Raw genomic sequence first — 24488 nt, 5'->3', positions numbered from 1 at the left:
CAGTATATATTACCGATTTTACATTCCTTAATAAAATTTTCAGCTCAGACTGGCGCTTGGCTTGTCTACCGTGTATATTTTATTACAAGCCACATTTGATTTATTCCCCAACCCCAGGCTGGTTATTGATTCAATATTAATTTTAGCCAGGCTCAGTCCACGCCGTGCGGTTATGTGTGGGTTTTCACCACAGCTTCTCGGATTTAACAGACGCCTTAAATTCTTATTACAAAGGACAAATGGAAGCTGCCCGTTATAGGGTATGGCTCAGGGGGTCTCTTTTTGGGGATAATCACAGTGGATTACAGGCATAAAAGCATCTGTTCTCTATCAGAAATGTGGAGTTGTCACAGTGTGTAGCGGTCTAATAATAAATGCCGTAACTTTAGGAGGGAAGGAGGATTTATTTTCTATAGACACATAAACTGCTTTGAAAATAAAAATTCCAGAATCCTCACCTTAGAATTATATGAGTATATGCTTGACTTCATGTTTTAATTTCTCAGCATTGTAAAAGTCTCTCCATTTTCACCCAAACAAGAAGTAATAACAATTTGTTTGGATTTTTTAAGTTCTTGGGGGCTGGCAGTCATTAAAGAGGAATTCCAGTTGTCACCAATGGATTTATTTCTCTACAGGAAGTGGGGGCGGGTATTTGTTTCTCTACAGGAAGTGGGGGTGGGTATTTCTTTCTCTACAGGAAGTGGGGGCGGGTATTTGTTTCTCTACAGGAAGTGGGGGTGGGTATTTCTTTCTCTACAGGAAGTGTGGGCGGGTATTTGTTTCTCTACAGGAAGTGGGGGCAGGTATTTGTTTCTCTACAGGAAGTGGGGGCGGGTATTTGTTTCTCTACAGGAAGTGGAGGCGGGTATTCGTTTCTCTACAGGAAGTGGGGGCGGGTATTTGTTTCTCTTCAGGAAGTGTGGGTGGGTATTTGTTTCTCTACAGGAAGTGGGGGTGGGTATTTCTTTCTCTACAGGAAGTGGGGGCGGGTATTTGTTTCTCTACAGGAAGTGGGGGTGGGTATTTCTTTCTCTACAGGAAGTGTGGGCGGGTATTTGTTTCTCTACAGGAAGTGGGGGCAGGTATTTGTTTCTCTACAGGAAGTGGGGGCGGGTATTTGTTTCTCTACAGGAAGTGGAGGCGGGTATTCGTTTCTCTACAGGAAGTGGGGGCGGGTATTTGTTTCTCTACAGGAAGTGGAGGCGGGTATTTGTTTCTCTACAGGAAGTGGGGACGGGTATTTGTGTTTCTACAGGAAGTGGGGGCGGGTATTTGTTTCTCTACAGGAAGTGAGGGCGGGTATTTCTTTCTCTACAGGAAGTGGGGGCAGGTATTTGTTTCCCTACAGGAAGTGGGGGCGGGTATTTGTTTCTCTACAGGAAGTGGAGGTGGGTATTTGTTTCTCTACAGGAAGTGGGGACGGGTATTTGTGTTTCTACAGGAAGTGGGGGCGGGTATTTGTTTCTCTACAGGAAGTGAGGGCGGGTATTTCTTTCTCTACAGGAAGTGGGGGCAGGTATTTGTTTCTCTACAGGAAGTGGGGGCGGGTATTTTTTTCTCTACAGGAAGTGGAGGCGGGTATTTGTTTCTCTACAGGAAGTGGGGACGGGTATTTGTGTTTCTACAGGAAGTGGGGGCGGGTATTTGTTTCTCTACAGGAAGTGGAGGCGGGTATTTGTTTCTCTACAGGAAGTGGGGACGGGTATTTGTGTTTCTACAGGAAGTGGGGGCGGGTATTTGTTTCTCTACAGGAAGTGGGGGCAGGTATTTGTTTCTCTACAGGAAGTGGGGGTGGGTATTTGTTTCTCTACAGGAAGTGGGGGGGTATTTGTTTCTCTACAGGAAGTGGGGGCGGGTATTTGATTTTCTACAGGAAGTGGGGGCGGGTATGTGTTTTTCTACAGGAAGTGGGGGCGGGTATTTGTTTCTCTACAGGAAGTGGGGGCAGGTATTTGTTTCTCCACAGGAAGTGGGGGCGGGTATTTGTGTTTCTACAGGAAGTGGGGGTGAGTATTTGTATCTCTACAGGAAGTGGAGGTGGGTATTTGTTTCTCTACAGGAAGTGGGGGCGGGTATTTGTTTCTCTACAGGAAGTTGGGCAGGTATTTGTTTCTCTACAGGAAGTGGGGGCGGGTATTTCTCTACAGGAAGTGGAGGCGGGTATTTGTTTCTCTACAGTAAGTGGGGGCGGGTATTTGTTTCTCTACAGGAAGTGGGGGGTGGGTATTTGTTTCTCTACAGGAAGTCGGGGCAGGTATTTGTTTTTCTACAGGAAGAAGGGTCTATACAAAGAAATGGAATCTGGTCTTTGTCTCTCTAGATGAAGAGCATACAGAAATATGAATGCAGGCATAACAGAGAAATCTATTTTAGGGAATTCAAGCCATATGGAGCAGCAGGAGAAGTCCATGCTGGGAAGTGAAAGAAAGGAAGTTCTAGCTCCTATAGGGCTGATAGGATGCTGATAAATTCCATGCATTTCTACAGCTTTTGTATGAATGTACATGTGAATTGGTTGAGCAGCCAGACACGACTCATGTAAGCTACGTATTTTGGGTCATCTTCTTTTGATCTGTTTGTTTCTCTAAATGAATAATCTCTCCCTCAAAGGGTGGGCTCTTCCTTGTCATGGTGTCAGAGCTGCGCTGTGTGTTCTTGGTCAATCACAAACACTTCCCTACTACTACAACTCTCTATGTCACTGCTACACTTAACCATTTAGTTAGAAACTGCAGCTGCATCCCCCTCGTCCCTCTCGTGACTATTTTCCACAGATTGTTTTGTATGTATCTTAGCAGATCTTGTAGATGGCAGATTCTGCCCCTCTCTCCTGCCTGGAATGTAGCCTCACATACACAATGAGAGAATATTCCTGCAACTGCATCCCCCTCCTATCCACCCTCGGCGCCATTCCTCTATATACATTTTATAGTGACTGCTGGGATTTATGAAAAGTAAAATATAGACTTCTGGAAGGTGAGGAACATATGATTTTGCCCTAATAAGGTACATTATCACATTTCGTGTACACTTGTACCTCTGATTTATGCAAAGAACATAATATAGTCGCCTTCATAAAAATAAATTTACCAGAAGCCATTTTCTATTACGTCTAAGAATTAATGTAAGCCATGAATATTCACTGCGGTGTTACATGAATACCTATTGGAGCTTTAATTGCTCCATATAAGAGTGGAGTAAATGATAATTACGGCGCTGACAGCTTATGAGTCCGCCGTGTTGTAGAATGACTGTTCATTGTTATCTAAAATGATAATGTCAAGCCCCGATGTTATCCCTCTTGTCTGATCTCACCTTCGCTGTTCCTTCAGCAGGTCAGACATGTCAGGGTTATCTCATTAAAATCCGCTTTACAATGTAAATGGAGCCGCTATGTTATTATGTCACACGCGCTTTCATCATCTCCTATTGTGGTTATTTCATAAACGATAAAACCGTTCTTTTCTAATGCATAAATGAATGCAAAGGCGGCACAAAAGCCTGGCCAATCACACGTCAATCCTAATCTCCACTAGGGGGAGCTACGAAACTTCCTGCTAAATATTTTATTATTGAGTTTTAAAGGGGTTGTCCAGTAGTTTTATATTCAAACGCACCCTATTCATGTTGCACTTCCACCAATCCGATATTGTTGACCTATGCTAATCAATATAAATGGAATATGCTTTATCAATATAAACGTACTGGACAACCCCTTTGGGTATTTAACTTATACATCACAGTTACCATGTGTCACCTGAAAGGATCATCCTAAAGTTATTTCCATTAGTCACTCATAGCACTGCATGCTTAAAGTGCTTTATGCAGAGAATTACCACATCAGGGACCAGCAGAGACAAGTGTCAATTTGTGAGAAATTGTGATGCAGTAATCCCAAAAGTGTAAGCAGACTCTAACAAACACTGCGGATGTATTTTTTATGCTACATCGAGAAGGAGAAAGAAAGATTGTTCCTGTGTGAAGTAATTGCAGCTGAGGTGCTTGCCAGCAGACTGTCACAAATGTATGCAGAGACAAGTGTCCATTTGTGAGAAATTGTGATGTAGTAATCCCAAAAGTGTAAGCAGACTGTAACAAACACTGCGGATGTATTTTTTATGCTACATCGAGAAGGAGAAAGAAAGATTGTTCCTGTGTGAAGTAATTGCAGCTGAGGTGCTTGCCAGCAGACTGTCACAAATGTATGCAGAGACAAGTGTCCATTTGTGAGAAATTGTGATGTAGTAATCCCAAAAGTGTAAGCAGACTGTAACAAACACTGCGGATGTATTTTTTATGCTACATCGAGAAGGAGAAAGAAAGATTGTTCCTGTGTGAAGTAATTGCAGCTGAGGTGCTTGCCAGCAGACTGTCACAAATGCATGCAAAATGTCTCCAGTGTTAACTCATTGATCTATACCAACCATCTGCCACTCTTCAAGCCAGAAACCTCTCACAGAGACTTTGTAACTATCAAGCTTGATGCCTCCCAGTGAACAAAATCCACTTGTTTTTATCTTTCTGCATTACTTCTCCATTCATGAGTAGGAAAACCAATCTATACTATTTGAAGGATCACATTTCTCAGCAATCTCCTTATATGTGGGCTTAAGGAAGATTGATTAGGACACTTAGGATGGTCGGATATGCCCAGAGGACACTTGATCTGTCTTATGATTCAAATGCAGAAGTTTTCTAAAGACCCATTACGTGTACAGTTCTAAAACGGACTAATGAATTACATTTTTGAAAGATCTTTTCAAGTCATAGTGGGAGCGATTATTAGGAGTAAATCTTGATGACCTGTGCCCTTTAACTCTACGGCCATATTGAAGATTTGGAGCTCAATTAAAGGAAAGATCGATTAAAGGGGATGGCCACTTTCTCTTGTTAGTTCAGCTTTCCTCACAAACTTACCAGCACTTATGCATATATAAAATGGCTGCTGGTGGAGGAGCATGTGACCTGTCCATCAGTCTCCACCAATAGAAAAGCATCTTTCCCATGTTAGGTGTCTTACAATTAGAGGAGGCTGATAGACTGATCTGGTCACATGCCACTGGTCCGTTTGAGAGGAAGGCTGCCCTAACAATAGAAAGTGGCCAACCCCTTTAATCCATCCTCCTTTAAAATAACGGTCTACGAATGTAGCACAACGTTGCAATTAGATACACTTTAAAGTAAATATTTTGCTCCCAGTTTGAACTCGGATTCATCACTTGAGTCAGGTTTCAGCTTTTCATCAATGGACCATGGGTGGGCTTAAAAAGAATCAGGAAATTATGCAATCTAGTTTTTGGTTAGATGATTGTTTTTACATTTCTTTAAAGATTTTTTTCTTCTTCAGATCACAATCTTTATTAAACAATGAAAATTACTAACATGGTAATTTTCACATGGTAATTGGGGCAATTTTATCTTTATATTATTACATTATTCATTTTTCTAATTTCAGGAAGAGTTTTCAGGAGTCTCATTATCATCAGAGGCAAGATTACAATGACTGATAACACCTCTATACACAGCAGATAACACAGGATCCACCATTCACAATAGGCGATGTCACAGCTCACCTCCTCCTCCTCCTGTACAATGACTGATAACACCTCTATATACAGTAAGTAACACAGGATCCACCATTCACAATAGGTGATGTCACAGCTCACCTCCTCCTGTACAATGACTGATAACTCCTCTATATACAGAAGATAACACAGGATCCATCATTCACAATAGGTGATGTCACAGCTCACCTCCTCCTCTTGTACAATGATTGATAACTCCTTTATGTACAGAAAATAACACAGGATCCATCATTCACAATAGGTGATGTCACAGCTCACCTCCTCCTCCTGTACAATGACTGATAACACCTCTATATACAGTAAATAACACAGGATCCACCATTCACAATAGGTGATGTCACAGCTCACCTCCTCCTTCTGTACAATGACTGATAACACCTCTATATACAGTAGATAACACAGGATCCACCATTCACAATAGGTGATGTCACAGCTTACCTCCTCCTCCTGTACAATGACTGATAACACCTCTATATACAGTAGATCAGAGGTGTCAAACTGCATTCCTCGAGGGCCACAAACAGTTCATGTTTTCAGGATTTCCTTGTATTGCACAGGTGATAATTTAATCACCTGCACAGAATGATTCCTGTCATGATCTCTGCAGGCAGAGATCATAGCAAGCCTATAGAGGGACAAGCTCTCGGAAGATGGAACTATACTGACCATGAACTAAGCCTGCCGCGCAACTAGAAATAGCCAGGTAGCATTTCCTATTTATCGCTAGATGCCCAGCTCTGGCCTAAGACCTAAATAGCTAGCAGAGGGAAATATAAGACCTGGCTCACCTCTAGAGAAATATTCCAAAGAAGACAGTAGCCCCCCACATATAATGACGGTGAGTTCAGAAGAAACAACAAACGCAGCAGGAAAATAGTCTTAGCAAATTTGAGGTCCGCTTACTAGATAGCAGAAGACAGATAGTATACTTTCATGGTCAGCAGAAAAACACTAACAAAACACCATCCAGAGATTACCTTAAACTCTGGCATTAACTCATAATGCCAGAGTAGCAATCCCTGATCAACGAGAGCTTTCCAGACACAGTAACAAAACTTCAGCTGTGAACTGGAACAAATAGGCAAAACAAAACATGGACAAAAGTCCAACTTATCTAGTAGTTGACTAGAAGCAGGAACAAGCACTGAGAGGCATCAGATAACATTGTTGACCGGCAAGAAACCACCAGAGAAATGAGCTTAAATAGCGACACCCACTACTGATGGAACCAGGTGAAACAGGAAAGAGGATGACAAGTCCAATTCCACAAGCGGCCACCGGGGGAGCCCAGAATCCAAATTCACAACAGTACCCCCCCCTCAAGGAGGGGGCACCGAACCCTCACCAGATCCACCAGGGCGACCAGGATGAGCCCTATGGAAGGCACGAACAAGATCAGAAGCATGAACATCAGATGCATTGACCCAAGAATTATCCTCCTGGCCGTAACCCTTCCAGTTGACCAGATACTGGAGTTTCCGTCTGGAAACACGAGAGTCCAAAATTTTCTCCACAACGTACTCCAACTCACCCTCAACCAACACCGGAGCAGGAGGCTCAACTGAAGGTACAACAGGTACCTCATACCTGCGCAATAACGACCGATGAAAAACGTTATGAATGGAAAAGGACGCAGGGAGGTCCAAACGGAAAGAAACAGGATTAAGAATCTCCAATATTCTATAAGGGCCGATGAACCGAGGTTTAAACTTAGGAGAAGAGACCCTCATAGGGACAAAACGAGAAGACAACCACACTAAATCTCCAACACAAAGCCGAGAACCAACACGACGATGACGGTTGGCAAAACGCTGAGTCTTCTCCTGGGACAACTTCAAATTGTCCATAACCTGCCCCCAGATGTGATGCAATCTCTCCACCACCGCATCCACTCCAGGACAATCCGAGGACTCCACCTGACCGGAGGAAAATCGAGGGTGAAACCCCGAATTACAGAAAAACGGGGACACCAAGGTGGAAGAACTGGCCCGATTATTGAGGGCGAACTCTGCCAATGGCAAAAAAGCAACCCAATCATCCTGGTCAGCAGAGACAAAACACCTCAGATATGTCTCAAGGGTCTGATTAGTCCGCTCGGTCTGGCCATTAGTCTGAGGGTGAAAAGCAGACGAAAAAGACAAATCTATGCCCATCCTAGCACAGAATGCCCGCCAAAATCTAGACACAAATTGGGTACCTCTGTCAGAAACAATATTCTCAGGAATACCGTGCAATCGGACAACATTCTGAAAAAACAGAGGAACCAACTCAGAAGAAGAAGGCAACTTGGGCAGAGGAACCAAATGGACCATTTTAGAGAAACGGTCACAGACCACCCAGATGACAGACATCCTCTGGGAAACAGGCAGATCTGAAATAAAATCCATCGAGATGTGTGTCCAAGGCCTCTTAGGAATAGGCAAGGGCAACAGCAGTCCGCTAGCCCGAGAACTACAAGACTTGGCCCGAGCACAAACGTCACATGACTGCACAAAGACTCGCACATCTCGTGACAGGGAAGGCCACCAGAAGGATCTTGCCACCAAATCCCTGGTACCAAAAATTCCGGGATGACCTGCCAATGCAGAAGAATGTACCTCAGAGATGACTCTGCTGGTCCAATCATCCGGAACAAACAGTCTATCAGGCGGACAACGATCCGGTCTATCCGCCTGAAACTCTTGCAAGGACCGCCGCAGATCAGGAGAAACGGCCGACAAAATCACTCCCTCCCCAAGGATACCTGTGGGTTCAGAATTACCAGGAGAGTCCGGGTCAAAACTCCTAGAAAGGGCATCTGCCTTAACATTCTTAGAACCCGGTAGGTATGACACCACAAAATTAAAGCGAGAAAAAAATAAAGACCAGCGCGCCTGTCTAGGATTCAGGCGTCTGGCAGTCTCAAGATAAATCAAATTTTTGTGGTCAGTCAATACCACCACCTGATGCCTAGCCCCCTCGAGCCAATGGCGCCACTCCTCAAACGCCCACTTCATGGCCAAAAGCTCCCGATTCCCAACATCATAATTCCGCTCTGCGGGCGAAAATTTGCGAGAAAAGAAGGCACAAGGCCTAATGACGGAGCAGTCGGAACCTTTCTGCGACAACACTGCCCCAGCTCCGATCTCCGAAGCGTCAACCTCAACCTGAAAAGGCAGATTCACATCAGGCTGACGCAACACAGGGGCAGAGGCAAAACGGCGCTTAAGCTCCTGAAAGGCCTCTACAGCATGAGGGGACCAATTAGCAACATCAGCGCCTTGTCTGGTCAAATCAGTCAGTGGTTTAACGACATCCGAAAAACCAGCAATAAATCGGCGGTAAAAGTTGGCAAAGCCCAAAAATCTCTGAAGACCCTTAAGAGAGGAGGGCTGAGTCCAGTCACAAATAGCTTGCACCTTGACGGGATCCATCTCAATGGAAGAGGGAGAAAAAATATACCCCAAAAAGGAAATTTTCTGGACCCCAAAAACGCACTTAGACCCCTTCACACATAAAGAATTAGACCGCAGAACCTGAAAAACTCTCCTGACCTGCTGGACATGAGAGTCCCAGTCATCAGAAAAAATCAGAATATCATCCAGATATATTATCATAAATTTATCCAGAAAATCGCGGAAAATATCATGCATAAAAGACTGGAAAACTGAAGGGGCATTAGAAAGACCAAAAGGCATGACCAAATACTCAAAGTGGCCCTCGGGCGTATTAAATGCGGTCTTCCACTCATCCCCCTGCCTGATCCGCACCAAATTATACGCCCCACGAAGATCAATTTTAGAGAACCACTTAGCACCCTCTATACGAGCAAACAAATCAGTAAGCAATGGCAATGGGTATTGATACTTAACAGTGATCTTATTCAGAAGCCGATAATCAATACATGGTCTCAAAGAGCCGTCTTTTTTTGAGACAAAGAAAAACCCAGCTCCCAAGGGAGAAGAAGATGGACGAATATGTCCCTTTTCCAAAGACTCCTTTATATATTCCCGCATAGCAGCATGTTCCGGCACAGACAAATTAAACAAACGACCCTTTGGATATTTACAACCCGGTATCAAATCTATGGCACAATCGCACTCACGGTGCGGAGGTAACGACCCAAGCTTGGGTTCGTCAAAGACGTCTTGATAATCAGAGAGGAACTCAGGGACTTCAGAGGGAATGGACGACGAAATAGAAACCAAAGGTACGTCCCCATGAATACCCTTACATCCCCAGCTCAACACAGACATTGCTCTCCAGTCCAAGACTGGGTTGTGAGACTGCAACCATGGCAATCCCAGTACCAAATCGTCATGTAAATTATACAGCACCAGGAAACGAATAATCTCCTGGTGATCCGGATTGATACGCATGGTTACTTGTGTCCAGTACTGTGGTTTATTATTAGCCAATGGGGTGGAGTCAATCCCCTTCAGAGGAATAAGAGTCTCCAAAGGCTCTAAATCAAAACCACAACGATTGGCAAAGGACCAATCCATAAGACTCAGAGCGGCGCCAGAGTCAACATAGGCATCCGTGGCAATGGATGACAAAGAGCAAATCAGGGTTACAGACAAAATAAACTTAGACTGAATGGTGCCAATGGAAACAGACTTATCAAGCTTCTTTGTACGCCTAGAGCATGCTGATATAACATGAGTAGAATCCCCACAATAGAAACACAATCCATTCTTCCGTCTAAAATTCTGTCGCTCGCTCCTGGACAGAATTCTATCACACTGCATACTTTCTGGCGTCTTTTCCATAGACACCGCCAGATGGTGCACCGGTTTGCGCTCCCGCAGACGCCTATCAATCTGAATAGCCATTGTCATGGACTCATTCAGACCTGCAGGCAAAGGGAACCCCACCATAACATCCTTAACGGCATCAGAGAGACCTTCTCTGAAAGTTGCCGCCAAGGCGCACTCATTCCACTGAGTAAGCACAGACCATTTACGGAATTTTTGGCAGAAAACTTCAGCTTCGTCTTGCCCCTGAGATAGTGCCATCAAAGTTTTTTCTGCCTGAAGTTCCAAATGAGGTTCCTCATAAAGCAAGCCCAAGGCCAGAAAAAACGCATCCACATCGCGTAACGCAGGATCCCCTGCTGGCAATGAGAAGGCCCAATCTTGAGGGTCACCCCTGAGCAAGGAAATCACAATCCTAACCTGCTGAGCAGGGTCTCCAGCTGAACGAGACTTCAGGGACAAATAAAGCTTACAATTATTTCGGAAATTCTGGAAGCTAGCTCTATTCCCTGTAAAGAACTCCGGCAAAGGAATTCTCGGCTCAGATACCGGAGCATGTACCACAAAATCTTGTAAATTTTGTACTTTCGTGATGAGATTATTCAAACCCGCAGTTACACTCTGGAGATCCATTATTGTCAGGTGCACACAGAGCATACAGAGATTAGGAGGAGAGAGAGAAAAAAGACTGCAGCAAGGCAGACTGGAGGAAAAAAAAAAAAAAAAATTCCAGCAGACTTCTTATAACTCTCCTTTCTCAACCTGGGTCTTTAACACTTTATTGGCCGGTCAAACTGTCATGATCTCTGCAGGCAGAGATCATAGCAAGCCTATAGAGGGACAAGCTCTCGGAAGATGGAACTATACTGACCATGAACTAAGCCTGCCGCGCAACTAGAAATAGCCAGGTAGCATTTCCTATTTATCGCTAGATGCCCAGCTCTGGCCTAAGACCTAAATAGCTAGCAGAGGGAAATATAAGACCTGGCTCACCTCTAGAGAAATATTCCAAAGAAGACAGTAGCCCCCCACATATAATGACGGTGAGTTCAGAAGAAACAACAAACGCAGCAGGAAAATAGTCTTAGCAAATTTGAGGTCCGCTTACTAGATAGCAGAAGACAGATAGTATACTTTCATGGTCAGCAGAAAAACACTAACAAAACACCATCCAGAGATTACCTTAAACTCTGGCATTAACTCATAATGCCAGAGTAGCAATCCCTGATCAACGAGAGCTTTCCAGACACAGTAACAAAACTTCAGCTGTGAACTGGAACAAATAGGCAAAACAAAACATGGACAAAAGTCCAACTTATCTAGTAGTTGACTAGAAGCAGGAACAAGCACTGAGAGGCATCAGATAACATTGTTGACCGGCAAGAAACCACCAGAGAAATGAGCTTAAATAGCGACACCCACTACTGATGGAACCAGGTGAAACAGGAAAGAGGATGACAAGTCCAATTCCACAAGCGGCCACCGGGGGAGCCCAGAATCCAAATTCACAACAGATTCCAGCACCTTGTGTGTTGTGGATTCTGTTTGTGGGCTCCCTCTGGTGGTTACTGCTGGTACTGGGTGACTTTGGTGGGTTGCGGCCTTTGGTTTTCACCTGTCCATCAGAGGCTGGGTGTTTCCTATTTTACCTGGCCTTTCTGTCATTCCCTTGCCGGCTATCAATGTATTCAGATGTGCTCTGTTTGGTTCCTGCCTACCTGCTCCCAGATCTTTCAGGATAAGCTAAGTGCTGATTTTCAGTTGTTTGGTTTTTTTGTCCAGCTTGCTTATTATGTCTCTATGCTAGCTGGTAGCTCTAGTGGACTGAGGTTCTCCCCATGTGCCATGAGTTGGCACATGGGTTCTTGTAATCTCAGGAGGGTTTTTTTGATTAGGGTTTTTTGCTGACCGCTCAGTCCCCTTTTGTATCGTTCTGCTTTCTAGTTTACAGCGGGCCTCAATTTGCTAAAACTATATATATCATCTCTATGTGTGTGCCTTCCTCTCATTTCACCGTCAATACATGTGAGGGGGCAACTATATCTTTTGGGGTTCATTCCTCTGGAGGCAAGTGAGGTCTTTATTTTCTCTGCAGTACTAGTTAGCTCTTAGGCTGGTGCGTGGCGTCTAGAACCAATGTAGGCACGCTCCCTGGCTATCTCTAGTTGCGTTTGTCAGGCGTAGGGCAGCGGTCAGCCCAGGTTCCATCACCCTAGAGCTCGTCCGTTATCTATTTGTACTTTGCTTGTCCTGTGCTATCCCTAGCCATTGGGGATTCATGACACTTGTGGAATGCTAACGAAATCTTGAAAACACTCATGGTTTGAGGCCCTCGAGGAATGCAGTTTGACACCCCTGCAGTAGATAACACAGGATCCACCATTCACAATAGGTGATGTCACAGCTCACCTCCTCCTCCTGTACAGTGACTGATAACACCTCTATTTACAGTAGATAACACAGGATCCACCATTCATAATAGGTGATGTCACAGCTCACCTCCTCCTCCTGTACAATGACTGATAACATCTCTATACACAGTAGATAACACAGGATCCACCATTCACAATAGGTGATGTCACAGCTCACCTCCTCCTCCTGTACAATGACTGATAACTCCTCTATATACAGCAGATAACACAGGATCCACCATTCACAATAGGTGATGTCACAGCTCACCTCCTCCTCCTGTACAATGACTGATAAAACCTCTATATACAGTAGATAACACAGGATCCACCATTCACAATAAGTGATATCACAGCTCACCTCCTCCTCCTGTACAATGACTGATAACACCTCTATATACAGTAGATAACAGAGGATCCACCATTCACAATAGGTGATATCACAGCTCACCTCCTCCTCCTCCTGTACAATGACTGATACCACCTCTATATACAGTAGATAACAGAGGATCCATTATTCACAATATGTGATGTCACAGCTCACCTCCTCCTCCTGTACAGTGACTGATAACACCTCTATAAACAGTAGATAACATAGGATCCGCCATTCATAATAGGTGATGTCACAGCTCACCTCCTCCTCCTGTACAATGACTGATAACACCTCTATATACAGTAGATAACACAGGATCCACCATTCACAATAGGTGATGTCACAGCTCACCTCCTCCTCCTGTACAATGACTGATAACACCTCTATATAAAGTAGATAACACAGGATCCACCATTCACAATAGGTGATGTCACAGCTCACCTCCTCCTGTATAATGACTGATAACACCTCTATATACAGTAGATAACACAGGATCCACCATTCACAATAGGTGCTGTCACAGCTCACCTCCTCCTCCTGTACAATGACTGATAACACCTCTATATACAGTAGATGACACAGGATCCACCATTACAATAGGTGATATCACAGCTCACCTCCTCCTCCTGTACAATGACTGATAACACCTCTATATACAGTAGATAACACAGGATCCACCATTCACAATAGGTGATGTCACAGCTCACCTCCTCCTCCTGTACAATGACTGATAACACCTCTATATACAGTAGATAACACAGGATCTACTATTCACAATAGGTGATGTCACAGCTCACCTCCCCCTCCTGTACAATGACTGATAACACCTCTATATACAGTAGATAACACAGGATCCACCATGCACAATAGGTGATGTCACAGCTCACCTCCCCCTCCTGTACAATGACTGATAACACCTCTATATACAGTAGATAACACAGGATCCACCATTCACAATAGGTGATGTCACAGCTCACCTCCTCCTCCTGTACAATGACTGATAACACCTCTATATACAGCAGATAACACAGGATCCACCATTCACAATAGGTGATGTCACAGCTCACCTCCTCCTCCTGTACAATGACTGATAACACCTCTATATACAGCAGATAACACAGGATCCACCATTCACAATAGGTGATATGCAGCTTGGTTATAATGTGTGAACAGCCTTGGACAATGCTTCAAAGTGAACAATATGTGAGTTACCTGTGAGATCATCAGTCGGCCAGGAGCCAAGTTCACAAGCTTTACAGGTGTATTCATCAAATACAATCTCATTTTCTTTGCAGGGGGTGCAGGTCCAGCAGCAGCTCACCTCTCCTTTACGGATGACCTGAAAATGAGAATGCATGGAAAACAGAGTATCAGCATTAGGCCACATTCCCACGTCAGCGTGTCACGTTCCGTGATTCATGAACTGCCCTCGGTTCCCCAAACCTCATAGGCCAGTCACCATGGACAGCGAGACATGAATGTGTAAATCTGGCCTCACGGTCAGTTTACAAGGTTTGGTCCTATTGTAGTTTTCTGCTAAATTTGCGGCAAAATAATGAGAATCACAGAAAATACATTATATGTAACATTACTGTCTAAATTTAGATGGTAGATAGATAGATAATAAATAGATAATAGAAAGATAGATAGTTAGTTAGATAATAGATAGATAGATAGATAGATAGATAGATAGATAGATAGATAGATAGATAGATGATACTGATGTGTGAAAAAGTGTTTGTGCACTTCCTGATTTCCTATTCTTTTGCATGTTTGTCAATCTTAAATGTTTCAGATCACCAAACTTAAGTAAATATTAGACAAAGATAACACAAGTAAACACAAAATGCCCTTGGGTTATGCAGCAGGACAATGATCCAAAACACACCAGCAAGTCCACCTCTGAATGGCTTAAGAAAAACAAAATTAAGACTTTGGAGTGGCCTAGTCAAAGTCCAGACCTTAATCTGATTGAGATATGCCATGATGACCTTAAAAATGCGATTCACGCTCGGAAACCCTCCAATGTGGCTGAATTACAACAATTCTGCAAAGATGAGTGGGCCAAAATTCCTCCAAAGCGTTGTAAAAGACTCATTGCCAGTTATCGCAAATGCTTGATTGCAGTTGTTGCTGCTAAGGATGGCCCAACCAGTTATTAGGCTTAGGGGGCAATCACTTTTTCACACAGGGCCCTGTAGGTTTGGATTTATTTTTCCCTTAATAATAAAGACCTTCATGTAAAAACTGCACTTTGTGATTACTCGTGTTATCTTTGTCACATATTTACATTTATTTGGTGATCTGATAGATAGACATACAGACAGACTGAATGACAGATCGATAGATAATAGATAGATAATATATAGCTGATAGATAGATAGATAATAGATAGATAGATAGATAGATAGATAAATAATAGATAGTAGATAGATAAGGGATAGATAGATAATAGATGATAGATAGATGACAGATAATAGATGATAGATAATAGACAGATAATAGATAGATAGATAGATAGATAGATAGATAGATAAATAATAGATAGTAGATAGATAAGGGATAGATAGAGAGATAGACAGATCCTGATTTTCGTTGTGTTCCAGTAGGGAATAATGTATTTCCTTTTCCTCATCTTTACTATGACTCCCATTGATCCATTACCTTGATTTGTCCCTTGGCGCAGGGTTCGCTGCAGACGGATCTAATGACGGAATTCTTACTTGACCAAATTTCATCATCGTCCATCTTTAGTTCTCCGTTGTCCCAGCTGCCAACATTGATGTAATCAAAGTAATCTTTTCCCATTTTCTTAAAATTCATGATCTCATATCTAGAAGAAATGACTATATTAAGGGTCGTTACGATGGACATGTTGGTAGAGCATATTTCCCATCTTAGACATTTACGGGACATCTGCCAGAGGATGCTCGGCTCTTTTCTTAATGTCTATAGAACTTCTTAACTTCTATAGAAGTCACCTCTCCCGTCACATCGCCTGCATTTCAAGACAGGAGAGAGATAGGGGTACCCCATTCTAGAGGTAGGTGCAGGTCCCCAAAAACAGACATATCTTGTGGAAGTCTTTAAGCATAATAAAGCGATTTTCCAAAGGAACAAACACCTGTCAGCCTTCTTCAATAAAAGCGCAACACACGTTGCAGCTCATCTCACCTCACTGCAATTCCATACACACCCAATGGACAACTGCACCGCTGGAAAAAGCAGCCATGTTTTCTCATTTTTGACAACCCCTTTAATTTTGAAATGGCTAAATGAAATCTGTGAGTGTTCCCCAGACGTCGTACCTTCCGGGAGAATCTCCATTTTCATCAAACATGATCATGTCTCCAGCTACTCCTGTGAAATTCGCCTTCATGATACAGTCCAGGAGCTTCTGTCCATCTATCGGCTTCATGGCATCGCAAAGCCCGGCAAATCCAGGACACAGAGACACCTGCATGTTGTGGAGGCCGTAGGCCATGGCGTAAATCGCATTGATAACAAATCCCATTTTGGAATCTTGTGCGTACTGATACGTTAACGATAGTCGAGCTGGAAAACAAAAGTGAGGGGGCAGGTTAGTCCTAGTATTGGTCAAGAGTGACTACAAACAGTCCATAACTTAAAGCCTTTTTCGGTGAAAACAAGTTATCATATATGTGCTGGATAGGTGATAACTTATTGATCGCTGGGATCTTCATGGATTGGCATAACGGGAATTTTTATCCCTATTATCCCCATTATATAATGGAGCAGCAGTTTGGTTGCTTGACTGCCAAGCTATTTATTCACTATGGGTCTGCCAGGAAAAGCCCAGTCCTTACCAGCCACACAGAAATTGAATGGAGCAACGGTTAAGCATGCACATAATTTATACGGGGATAAAAGTGCCCCACTGGAAAAATTATGATAAAAGTGCCTCCCTGGAGCAGCGGTTGAGCATGCTCACCATACATACAGTGATAAAAGTGCCCCGCTGGAGCAGCGGTCGAGCATGTGCACCATTCATACTGTCATAAAAGTGCCCCGCTGGAGCAGCGGTCAAGCATGTGCACATACTGTCATAAAAGTGCCCTGCTGGAACAGCGGTTGAGCATGCTCACCATTCATGTGGGGATAGAAGTGCCCCTCTGGAGCAGCAGTCAAGCATGTGCACCATTCATATGGTGATAAAAGTGCCACACTGGATCAGCGGTCGAGCATGCTTACCATTCATACGGTGATAAAAGTGCCCCGCTGGAGCAGTGGTCGAGCATTCTCACCATTCATATGGGGATAAAAGTGCCCCGCTGGAGCAGCAGTCGAGCATACTTACCATTCATATGGGGATAAAAGTGCCCCGCTGGAGCAGCAGTCGAGCATACTTACCATTCATATGGGGATAAAAGTGCCCTGCTGGAGCAGCAGTCGAGCATACTTACCATTCATATGGGGATAGAAGTGCCCCTCTGGAGCAGCAGTCATGCAGTTGAGCATGCTTACCATTCATACAGGGATAAAAGTGTCCCGCTGGAGCAGCGGTCAAGCATGCGCACCATTTACACAGGGATAAAAGTGCCCCGCTGAATCAGCGGTCGAACATACGCACCATTCAAACTAGTGTAAAAATGTCCCGTTTTGCCCTATCGGTTTTGCTGATCAGTCAGACCCCATTGATCTATCCTGTGAACAGGTGATAACCCCTTTATTGAAGTACACAATCTCTAGGTCCTTTAAGAAATACAATACTTAAGTCTAAAATAATATGAAAAAATGGTTATGACATGATACGAGCTCCAGAGCAATACAGTGTAAAAGCGTTGTACTATTTTAACTGATCCAGTATGGTTTCTATGATGTATCACCTAGTGATTATTACTACATTGTTGTTGTCACATTGTATCAGTTCTGTTATGGCACTTACTTTCTGTGGAAGGTAAGTTGTGAGACTCCCCCATTATGTGATTTTATTTCCTACCCTGGTTTCAGCAGACAGTCAAGTGTTACCTAAGTCTCTTTAGGGATAGAAAAGACATAGAAAATCCAAATGACCTCTTCATACAGGAAGAGGACTTGAACTCTAGTGCCACCTATTGGAAGTAGTAATCCTAAAAGTCAATATTGACCCTTTATCGAGCCTTGTCACATGACTTAGGACAAAAGCAAAACGAGAATCTCAATTTTCAGACACGTGTTTCGGGATATTGCCCCTCCTCAGTGAAAAGCATGAGATCAGATTTGGCTGATGAGAGGCTTATGACTGGGATCATGTTTCTCCTTGTGGAGAGTGACATGCCTTACACTGGCATGCCAGGCAGGAGAAAAGTTACCAGTAACAAAAGTAGATGTTGAGAGTAATGATTCATGTGACTTACACATTACACTATTACACGGTTTTGATCCTATCATCGCTGGTTCCATACAGTAGGGTCATTAATGGGGTTATCCACATTTTACAATCCCTTTCAGAATCCTCTCAAACAAACTAATTACTAGATCCCACAAAATATCAACGGTAACATGATCAGGAGCAAGCGCACTGTCATTACGGGCTGGTAAAAGGGCAACGCTGCAGAAATAGGCTCCATAAAAAGGTGTATAGAATCTCAATAGGGGGTTAATGTGGACTTTAAAATGAAAAACTCCTATCTATTAAAGGCTACCTGTCCCCCCTCTTAAAAAGTTTGATTTACAAAATATTTTAACTTGTCATAAAATAACAATACTGTTGATACTTTTCACATGACTCTGTGTTGTATGGTTCCTCTCCTTGCAATGTATGAATTAATTTACAAATGGGTGTTACTAGTTACTATTCATCCACCCATACAAAAAAGGGTGTGTCCCTACAAAGTCAGCTCTGATTGGACAGTATCAACAAGAGAGAAAAACCGACAGGAAGGATCAGGATGTGAATAAATTACATATGATTTTATTGATCAACTATTAAAATAGGGAGGGAGAAATCACTGGATGAAAATCCTATATGAATAATTCAACAGATGGTACGATAATGAATTATCAGTAACTCATATATAGGGTTATGAAAATGGCACCATTTAAGTCACAGAGAATATAACTTTTAGGGTCAACAGTGACACCCCGACGCGCGTTTTGGTATCTGCCTTCGTCAGGGGGAGGCGTTATCCACAAACAAGGAAGTTTTAAAAGTAGAATCAATCAATGAGAAAAGGCGTGGGTGTGATTTTTTTTTACCAGGTTACTTCCTCACCCCACAGGACCCCTGTTGACACAGTCATGTGACGTGGCGCAGGGGGAATGTAAGAACTTAGGAGACCCCCAGACCGCAATGCAAACATGTATTCCACCCAACCATTTGTCATATGAATCAGGTCCTCTGTGAGTGAAAATACGTGTAATAAAGATGTGGAGCATGTGTGAGGTGTGTAAGGTCCTGTGTAATAAATAAGTGGAGAATGGTGAAAACTAAATTAAAAAAGAAAATGAAGTAAGATACAACTAAGTATATACACTGACATACTGTATATTTCAGAGGATTATAATTAAGTGTGAGAAATATATATATGGACACAAAAGAGAAAAAATAGTGGATAATGAAAATTAATCATGAAGACATATAATAAGACAATGAATAATAGTGAAATGCGTGAAATAAATACAAATGAAAAATAAGTAATAAATGCCCTATGTAAAGGAGAGATACAGTATATTATAAAATAAAAAACAAAAATGCAGCATTTATAGTATCCAAACATATTCGCATACATCTATAATTATGAATACAGGGTATATACGTAGAAAAAAAAAATCTAAATATAAAGTGCACATGCTCAAAAATTAACATTTATATAAACATCTCTTAGAGATTAATCAGTGTCCACAGTGTGAATAGTTATAGGCATCAAACAGCTGCTTGTGGATCCAAAATGGACGATGAGCACCAAAATATTGTTTCAAAACACAGGAATCCATGAGGATTATATCACAGATACAAAATACGGTAACTAGTGAAAGGACAAGAGAGACATGAATAAATAAATGAACTATATAAATAGAAGTAGCTACATTAAAATCGAAATATAAATATAAAATATATAAAAACAATATAAAATATCAAAATATCTCTAGCTGGATGACAAGGTGGTCGGAGGAAGGGAGCAAACCTGATATTCTCGTTAAAGCCGTGGGATTTGTCATGTTAAGTTCTATATCCATTTTTCTTCTTTTTTAGCCAAGATTTGGCTAATGTTACCTCCATGTAATGACCATATCAGTTCCTCTGACTCTCAGTTATGATGGATCACTGTTGTGGAACATGTTAACATGTTTTGGTATTGTTTGTAGTCTGGATATGTCATTTTCTTTCTGGGCAGCAGTTATCACGTTAATATGTTCCTTGACTCGGACTTTTAGTTGGTGGGTAGTGAGGCCAACATATATTTTGGGACAGGGACATACTGCATAATACAGTGATATAATAAGATTGATGTTGAATTCTTTAGATTCAGAAGAGTTGTGAAAAGTATTTATACACTCAATATTAGGGCAGACTACACATTGGCCACAGGGTAGACATCCCTTACGTGGATGGATCTGATTAAGGAAGGTACGTGGTTCATCTTGATAGTGACTGGAGACTAGAATATCACGTACATTTCTTGAACTGCGGAAAGTGATGCTTGGTTCATTAGTAAGGTAATGGGCCAGAGTATAGTCCGCCAATAAAATTGGCCATGACTTTTTAATACAGTGCTTCATTTTGTCAGCCTGTGTCACATCCTCCTGGGAGATCTGGGGATAGGAAATCATTACGTATTGTGAATTGCAAGCCTTCTACATTTCTTTATAGCCTGTGTGCTTTGTTCTCCATATTATCGTAAATGGATTTTGTTTCCTTTGGTGCTTAACCCCTTCGTGACAGAGCCAATTTGGTACTTAATGACCGAGCCAATTTTTACAATTCTGACCACTGTCACTTTATGAGGTTATAACTCTGGAACGCTTCAACGGATCCTGCTGATTCTGAGAGTGTTTTTTCATGACATATTGTACTTCATGTTACTGGTAACATTTCTTCGATATTACTTGCGATTATTTATGAAAAAAACTGAAATATGGCAAAAAAATTTAAAATTTTGCAATTTTCAAACTTTGTATTTTTATGCCCTTAAATCAGAGAGATATGTCACAAAAAATAGTTAATAAATAACATTTCCCACATGTCTACTTTACATCAGCACAATTTTGGAAACAAAATTTTTTTTTGTTAGGGAGTTATAAGGGTTAAAAGTTGACCAGCAATTTCTCACTTTTACAACACCATTTTTTTTAGGCACCACATCACATTTGAAGTCATTTTGAGGGCTCTATATGATAGAAAATAACCAAGTGTGACACCATTCTAAAAACTTCACCCCTCATGGTGCTCTAAACCACATTCAAGAAGTTTATTAACCCTTTACGTGCTTCACAGGAACTGAAACAATGTGGAAGGCAAAAATGAACATTTAACTTTTTTTTGCAAACATTTTAATTCAGAACCATTTTTTTTTATTTTCAAAAGTGTAAAAACAGAAATTTTACCATAAATGTTGTTGTGCAATTTCTCCTGAATACGCCGATACCCCATATGTTGGGGTAAACCACTGTTTGGGCGCATCGCAATGCTTGGAAGAGAAGGAGCGCCGTTTGACTTTTTCAATGCAGAATTGGCTGGAATTGAGATCGGACGCCATGTCACATTTAGAGAGCCCCTGATGTGCCTAAACAGTGGAAACCCCCCACAAGTGACACCATTTTGGAAACTAGACCCCTTAAGGAACTTAACTAGATGTGTGGTGAGCACTTTAGACCCCCAGGTGCTTCTCAGAAGTTTATAACGTAAAGCCGTGAAAATAAAAAATCACATTTTTTCTACAAAAATGATCTTTTTGCCCCAAAATTTTTATTTTCACAAGAGTAACAGGAGAAATTAGACCACAAAAGTTGTTGTGCAATTTCTCCTGAGTACATCGATACCCCATATGTGGGGGTAAACCACTGTTTGGGCGCACTGCAGAGCTTGGAAGAGAAGGAGTGCCGTTTTACTTTTTCGATGTAGAATTGGCTGGAATTGAGATCGGACGCCATGTCGCGTTTGGAGAGCCCCTGATGTGCCTAAACAGTGGAATCCCCCCACAAGTGACACAATTTTGGAAACTAGACCCCTTAGGGAACTTATCTAGATGTGTGGTGAGCACTTTAAACCCCCAGGTGCTTCACGGAAGTTTATAGCGTAGAGCCGTGAAAATAAAAAGTCGCATTTTTTCTACAAAAATGATCTTTTTGCCCCCAAATTTTTATTTTGACAAGGGTAACAGGAGAAATTAGACCACAAAAGTTGTTGTGCAATTTCTCCTGAGTACGTCGATACCCCATATGTGGGGGTAAACCACTGTTTGGGCGCACCGCAGAGCTTGGAAGAGAAGGAGTGCCGTTTTACTTTTTCAATGTAGAATTGGCTGGAATTGAGATCGGACACCATGTCGCGTTTGGAGAGCTCCTGATGTGCCTAAACAGTGGAACCCCCCCACAAGTTCCCATTTTGGAAACTACACCACTTAAGGAACTTATCTAGATGTGTGGTGAGCACTTTAAACCCCCAAGTGCTTCACAGAAATTTATAAAGTAGAGCCGTGAAAATAAAAAATCATTTTTTTCCCTCAAAAATGATTTTTAGCCTGCAATTTTTTATTTTCTCAAGGGTAACAGGAGACATTGGACCCCAAAATCTGTTGACCAGTTTGTCCTTAGTACGCTGATACCCCATATGTGGGTGGGGGCACGGTTTTGGCACCCATCGGGGCTCGGAAGGGAAGGAGCGCCGCTTGGAATGCAGACTTTGATGGGATGGTCTGCGGGCGTCATGTTGCATTTGCAGAGCTCCTGATGTACCTAAACAGTAGAAACCCCCCACATTTTGGAAACTAGACCCCCCAAAGAGCTTATCTAGATGTGTGATGAGCACTATGAACCCCCAACTGCTTCACAGAAGTTTATAATGTAGAGCCATGAAAATAAAAAAAATCATATTTTTTCCACAAAAATTATTTTTCACCCCCAAATTTTTGCTTTCACAAGGGTAACAGGAGAAATTGGACCCCAAAATTTATTGTGCAATTTATGCTGAGTAGGATGATACCCCATATGTTGGGGTAAACCACTGTTTGGGCGCATGGCAGAGCTCGGAAGGGAAGGAGCGCCGTTTTGGAATGCAGACTTTGATAGAATGGTCTGCGGGCGTTATGTTGTGTTTGCAAAGCCCCCGATGTACCTAAACAGTAGAAACCCCCCACAAGTGACCCCATTTTGGAAACTAGACCCCCCAAGGAACTTATCTATATGTGTGGTGAGAACTTTGAATGTCCAAGTGCTTCACAGAAGTTTATAATGCAGAGTCGTGAAAATAAAAATAAACATTTTTTTCCACAAAAAAAATTTTTAAGCCCCCAAATTTTTATTTTGTCAAGGGTATCAAGAGAAATTGGACCCCAAAAGTTGTTGTCCAATTTGTCCTGAGTACACTAATACCCCATGTGTGGGGGAGACCACTGTTTGAGCGCATGGCAGAGCTCGGAAGGGAAGGAACGCCATTTTGGAATGCAGACTTTTATAGAATGGTCTGCGGGCATTATGTTGCGTTTGCAGAGACCCTGATGTACCTAAACAGTAGAAACCCCCCACAAGTGACCCAATTTTGGAAACTAGAGCCCCCAAGGAACTTATCTATATGTGTGGTGAGAACTTTGAATGCCCAAGTGCTTCACAGAAGTTTATAATGCAGAGTTGTGAAAATAAAAAATATTTTTTTTCCCCACAAAAAAGATTTCTTAGCCCCCAAGTTTTTATTTTCACAAGGGTAACAGGAGAAATTGGACCCCAAAAGTTGTTGTGCAATTTATCCCGAGTACACTGATGCCCCATATGTGGGGATAAAGCACTGTTTGGGTGCGCGGCAGAGCTCGGAAGGGAGGGAGCCCCATTTGACTTTTTGAGCGCAAAATTGGCTGTGGCGTTTAGAGACCCCCTGATGTACCTAAATAGTGGAAACCCCCCAAATCTAACTCCAACCCTAACCCCAACACACCCCTAACCCTAATGCCAACCTAATCCATAATTCTAATCACAACCCTAAGGATAATCGCAACCCTAACCCCAAAACAACCATAACCCTAATCAGAACCCTAAATCCAACACACCCCTAATCCTAATCTCAACCCTAACCTCAAACCTAACCCTAATCCCAATACACCCCTAATCCCAACCCTAACCTTGACCCTAATCCCAAACCTAACCCTAATGCCAACCCTAATCCAAACCCTAATCCCAACTCTAACCTCAACTTTAGCTCCAACCCTAGTCCTAACTTTAGCCCCAACCC

At 42.4% G+C, this 24488-nt stretch overlaps 1 protein-coding gene across 16 annotated transcripts in view; it reads right to left on the bottom strand.

Annotated features, from left to right (window-relative positions):
• GRM5 (glutamate metabotropic receptor 5) overlaps positions 1-24488 on the bottom strand; it is a 351429-nt gene that overhangs the window by 27789 nt on the left and 299152 nt on the right. For all 16 annotated transcript variants that reach the window (XR_013224104.1, XR_013224105.1, XM_077298566.1 and 13 more), the window contains exons 5-7: positions 16414-16660; positions 15770-15938; positions 14318-14444 (exon numbers count right to left, since the gene is read on the bottom strand). Coding sequence is in view for 14 of the 16 variants with exons in the window: in XM_077298566.1 (XP_077154681.1) it covers positions 14318-14444; positions 15770-15938; positions 16414-16660 (543 nt within the window). In the remaining 2 variants the exon portion in view is untranslated. The remainder of the gene's footprint in view (positions 1-14317; positions 14445-15769; positions 15939-16413; positions 16661-24488) is intronic.

This window comes from Ranitomeya variabilis, chromosome 3, assembly GCF_051348905.1.
Source record: "Ranitomeya variabilis isolate aRanVar5 chromosome 3, aRanVar5.hap1, whole genome shotgun sequence".
Taxonomy (NCBI): Eukaryota; Metazoa; Chordata; class Amphibia; order Anura; family Dendrobatidae; genus Ranitomeya; species Ranitomeya variabilis.
The sequence above is the reverse complement of the archived record's forward strand: the minus strand, read 5'-3'. Positions and strand labels throughout refer to the sequence as shown.